Here is a 6,011-nt window from a genome sequence, read left to right on the forward strand (position 1 = left end):
GGTTTCATGCAGAAAGAAGGTCTGGATTATTCAGAAGTCTTTGCCCTTATTGCAAGGATAGAGACTATAAGGTTGGTAGTAGCTTTGGCTAGTTGGAGAGGATGGAAACTATGGCAGCTTGATGTTAAGTCTGCATTCATGAATGGTCCACTAGAGGTGGAAGTCTACATCACTCAGCCTCCTGGTTTTGAGCTTAAAGGGAGTGTGAATAAAGTTAAAGTGTTTAAGCTCAAGAAAGCCTTATATGACTTGAAACAGGCACCTAGAGCCTGAAATAAAAGGATAGATGCCTTCCTATCCAGAATTGGCTTCACAAAATGCTATGTTGAACATGGTGTGTACATAAGGCACTATGGATATAATGAAGTCACACTTATTTGCCTCTATGTGGATGACTTGCTCATCACTGGCAACAACAAGACAAAGATAGCAGAAGTAAAGAAATGTCTAAGCAACGAGTTCGAAATGACTGACTTAGGTAAGTTAGCATATTTTCTAGGCATTGAATTTGTTCAAAGCAATGAAGGTATCCTAATGCATCAAAAAAGGTACACTCTAGAAGTCTTGGAGAGGTTTAATTTGCTTCAATGTAACTCTGCAAACACACCAGTAGAAGCAAATTTGAAGCTAGGAAGTTGTGAGCAAGAAGCCAAGGTTGACAGCACCATGTTTAGACAAATGGTTGGTTGTTTGAGATTTCTATGTCACATCAGGCTTGTAATCTCTTATGGTGTTGGTGTTGGTCTTGTCAGCAGATATATGAACTCTCCTAGGTATTCTCACTTAATTGCAGCCAAGAGAATTCTAAGGTACTTAAAGGGAACACTTGATCAGGGAGTGATGTTTCCTAGCAATATGAGAAACCAACAAAACCACTATACCCTACATCTTGAAGCATACACTGATTCAGATTGGGCTAGTGATCCAGTAGACATACATAGCACAATGGGTTATGTATTCTTCCTTGGTCAAGCACCTATTTCATGGTCCTCTAGGAAGCAAGATGTGGTAGCATTATCAACTTGTGAGGCTGAGTATATAGCAGCTTGCTATGCTGCTTGCCAAGGTGTGTAGATTCAAGAACTAATGAAGGAATTGGGCTTGGGATATGAGGAAGTAGTCTTGTTGAGAGTTGATAACAAATCTACTATTAACCTCGCCAAGAATCCAGTCTCACATGGAAAATCAAAGCACATCGAAGCATTAAAACATTAAAACATATGATAACAAATCTTCTATTAACCTCGCCAATAATCCAGTCTCACATGGAAAATCAAACTGCAACATTGTTCCACAGAGTTGCAGGTTGCAGATGTGATGACTAAACTGCTAAGGGTGACACGATTCGAAGCATTAAAACATATGATGAAGGTGAAAGCTTGTGAAAACAGTTCCACAAAGTCTAATGCAGTTGTGTAGAGTTGTGTTTGTATTAGGCAAATTTGTTGTTTCTATTTTTGTATAACTTTTGGATTAATAGGGGATGTTGAAAACATAAAAAGTAACTCAAAAGTTAGTTAGTTTTTAGACTTGCTATTTGTAGAAGTTAGTTTGGTAAAGTAGTTAGTCTTAACTATAAATAGAAAGTTTGTAGTTCATAGAATCTCAATTACACATTGCACAAACATCTATCTTTTATTCTCCTCACCACTTTCATTCTTCTCTAACAAGTTATCCTTCAAACTGAGTCATCCACAATACATTTATATCACCTTGGTGGAGGAGAGTCTCATCCAACCAAAATTTGTTTAAACATTGGACTAGTAAGGGAAGAAGGAAGAAATCTCAAGTTGGTATTATTTGCATAATCAATTGCTAACCAACATGCATAGTAGAGAATTTCCTGCATGTTAAAAATATCACCCTTGAACACGATATTATTTCTCATTTTCCAAATAGATCAAAGCATAATACTAAAGCTTTGAGGATGAATAATTAGCATATTCAACAAATTTGAGGATATGAGGTGTCGAGTTATCCATTCTTATAAATCATCCACAAACAAATCTCTATCATTTCTTCTTTATTTTTCTCATAATCACCCTTCAAACATGATTAATTCCATATTTTAATATATATGTAAAAAAATTATGTTTATTAATAATGTTTCTCTTTCTTATTAATAATGTTTATTGTATTTAATAGCGCTTTTCAATTTTTCAGCCCCATCGTTTATAAATTAATTTTAGTTTCAAGACTTTAAACTTTCATATTTCCTGTTGTCTATTAAATTAATAATATTTGGAGCATGATTTGAATGTAGCTTGGAACTTAGGTTTCAAAGAGATTACTCTTAAAAGTGGTTGTCTTGAAGGGTGCATATTATCTCTGACGATGTCCGTATTTACTTGGACAATATTTTACTTCATGTTTCAAATGTTTATGCTTGGTTAACTCAAAATTGGACGGTTGAAGTAAAATTTGTTGCCAGAAAGGCTAATGGAGTAGTAGATTTCATGGCTAAGCTTGAGTACACTCGCCTACTACTATAAAGTACTTGTCTTCAGCTCCAGAAGACTGCCAACCTTATATGGACATCGATCTCTCTCCTCATTTTTAGTTTTTGTTTATCCTTCCACTATATAAAAAAAAGAATAATATTTTCTTAAAAGTAGATCAAGATTTATTATTTTAGCATTTAATTTATTTTGAGAAAATAATCTATTATATAAGAGTTTTTATGCCATCACTGCATTATGCTAATTATCTCAAACTTTTTAATAAAAATAGTTACATTAATGATAGATTATGTATTAACCGTGTGTAAAAATGAAGGTTAATAGTATAGTCGTTTATTTTTATCTAAATACATAGACTATGATATTATTACTTTTTAAATATTTTATTAGCATCACAATTGTGATGAAGTAATGTTATTGATAAATGCATTTTTTAATATAATATCATTTTAGCTTGACTGATCGTAACCCAATGTTAGGTAATACGAATGTAGACAATTAAACAGGACGAATCCATGAAATGGTGGAATTCCTTCTAATGCCTTTACAGCCTTCAGTAAAGTTATTTTTAATCTCTCTTTAATTTTGATATATGATATGTTGGGATACCTGATAAATAAAAGATAAAAATAAATGGAAGATAAAACTAGCTTATAAGATAAAACTGTCAAATTTAGTTGTATAAGTAACATTGTTATTACGGGTGAGAAATGAATGAGATAGATTTGATTTAGGATTCTAATATATGATTATAAAAATATCCACTCATCCATAATTCATTAAAACATATATTAAATATTTAATTTCTTCAATGGAGATCATCCTTGTCCAGAAAAAAATGTTTATATTATCGACAACCTTGTCTCTTGTGCATATTCAACGGTTGTAATCAAATTATATCTATTTTTCTTTAAATGCATCGATCTCTATAGCCCCATTTAAAAAACAATGGACAACTTAATATTATCACAACTTAGTTGTAAAATCACATTATTGTTTAATAATATATTGCATGAAGAAGTAGTTACACAAGATATCTTTTTTTGGTAATGATAATTTGCTTTACATTTCAAATACGTGGATACACCTCGACCCATTACAACTCTAGGTGGCCATCTATTTATTAAATTTAGAAGTCTAATGTTTTATCAACTCTATCGAGTATTAGTAGTATTAATATAACGATTCATACACAATTATTATATCATTTACTAATTATTTGAATTATTTTTTGAAGAATTGATAATAATTAAATATAAATAGTAATATATAATGTATATCTCACATTAAGTAAAATAACAAACTTAATTTGATATTTAAGTCATAAAGTTCTCTCACTTAATAGACTAATCTTGGATTGGACTCTCGATTATTTTGTGAGAAAGACTTGTCATTTTTAGTGGGGAATATGTGTGTCAAAAGTGGATTCCATCATTTCAATTTTTAGTATGGCACTGCCGAAGAAACTAATGGAAATGGACACTTTCACTAATTACTTCTTGATCTGCTTAATCAATTCTGGTTGTTATCAATATGGTTCACAGCTCTTATGCCCACATCTATTCTCAACCACACAATAAGAAGTGCATAAGTATCAATCTTCTCTATCAGAATCTTCTCCTATACTAGAGATGAAAATGTTTTTCCTTTTAAATTTAAGAATAAAATTATATTTTTACTATAAATAAATGGATACAAATATAAACTTTTCTTTGTTTTTCTATAGTGTTGTATGTAAACCTTCAACTCTCATACTCTTGGGCGTGCAATCCCCTAGTCCCATGAACTTGAAATACTAATTCAATTAATTAAAAACCTTTCTCATATTCATTTTTTTCCTTCAAATGGCCCATAATCCAAATATAAGACCATATTTATGAAGCATTGAGAATGGCTAAATTATAGGGGCAATCACGGCCCGACACCATAGTGTACTTGAGGCGTAATGTGAAACATGAACATGTGGGCAAGATACATGTTCATTTATAGCAATTCATGGTCAGACTTTGTATGGGCCAACTCTCGTGGATCCGTCAACGACAGTACATCGACATCCTTATGCAGAAAACAACAATATAAGTTATTAGTTTGTATTATATAAAAAAGTAAACATAAATCATTATTTTCTCGTGTATATTGATAGTCGCTTAATACTTATTAGAGAATACTTGAGTGAAATTGTTAAGCAATTAGTTTCAGTCTAACTAATTCTGTTATCAATTTAGTTAGTCTGTTAAGTAGCTTCCTTTTTGTATAAATATGGCTTGGATCTGTTGCTATAAGATCATCCATTCATTCTAATAAAATACAAAAACTGATTTCATCCTTTCTCTTTGTTTCCTTTCTTTTCTTGCTAACTTTACATGGTATCATGCCACCTATGACCTTCGTCTCCGATCCTGATCTTCATGGCGACTCTTCTTCTCCTCCTCCTGTTGCTGCGCCGTTTCAATCTTCGTCCACTCCCGCTATTGCGCCGCTACAAGCTTTGTCTCCATTATTGAATCTTCCATTGCCAGCGACGAAACTCACCAACAAGAACTTCCTAGTGTGGAGTCAATTTGTTATTGTTGTTCTACACTTTAATCGAGCTCAACGATTTATTTCAAATCTTGATCTTCCTCCTAAATTTCTCGTTGATTTGGATCATCTTCATAATCATGTTAATCCTGCATATTTGAGCTGGGATAAACATGATCAATTAATTATGTCTTGGATTCTCAATTCTCTCTCTGAGGAACTTCAACAACGAGTTATCGGTTGTTCTACCTCGCGACAATTGTGGTTGGAAATTGTTGATCACTGTCAAGCACAAACAAAAGCTCGCAGTAGACAGTTATGTTCTCAACTCAAATCTATCACAAAAGGATCAAATTCCATTTCTAAATATTTTACTCGGATTAAGGTGCTTGTTGATTCGTTAAGTTCTATTGGCTCTCCTATTTCTCAAGTGGAGCATATTGATTTCGTTCTTGATGGATTACCGGAAGAATTTCATCCTGTCATTATGGTTGTGGAAAGTCAGTTGGATCTGCCTACGGTGAGCATTTCAATATTTTCTTCTTACTTTTGAAGCGCGATTAGAACGTCATCGTAATCGGTAAATCTCAGATGCATTATCGGTTAATGTTGCTGCTGCTTCACCAACGAGCTCGTCAGAAACTATTTCTTCCGGGTTATCTGTTTCCTCCTACGGTGCCATTACCCTTCTCTCAACCTCGTTCTAATATGGTTAAGGCATCTGCTCGAGATTTTGGAGGGCCTCGTAGTGGTTTTCGTGGATTTAGAGGCTCACGTGGTGGTGGAGGTCGTTTCTTTTCCAAGAACGGTTACTTTTGCACCTTCTGCAACAGGTATGGTCATGACCTGACCTTTTGCTACTATACACCCCCCTTTGTCACACCTTACTCCCAACACTATGGTATACCTTCATCTACTGGATATCCATCAACTATGCCATGTCAGAAATTTAATCCGAGTCAGAATTTTAATCCCAGTCAATAGCCTCATCATGCTTTTTAGTCTAGTCAACAGTGGGCACCTCATTCCTAC

At 33.7% G+C, this 6,011-nt stretch overlaps 1 protein-coding gene across 1 annotated transcript; it reads left to right on the forward strand.

Moving 5' to 3' along the window:
- Nucleotides 466-1,419, forward strand: LOC109363514 (uncharacterized mitochondrial protein AtMg00810-like). Its single transcript, XM_019609778.1, has 2 exons — nucleotides 466-1,066; nucleotides 1,298-1,419. The coding sequence occupies exons 1-2, from the start codon at nucleotides 466-468 to the stop codon at nucleotides 1,417-1,419; spliced, it is 723 nt and encodes a 240-aa protein (XP_019465323.1).

This window comes from Lupinus angustifolius, chromosome LG13 (genome assembly GCF_001865875.1).
Source record: "Lupinus angustifolius cultivar Tanjil chromosome LG13, LupAngTanjil_v1.0, whole genome shotgun sequence".
Classification (NCBI taxonomy): Eukaryota; Viridiplantae; Streptophyta; class Magnoliopsida; order Fabales; family Fabaceae; genus Lupinus; species Lupinus angustifolius.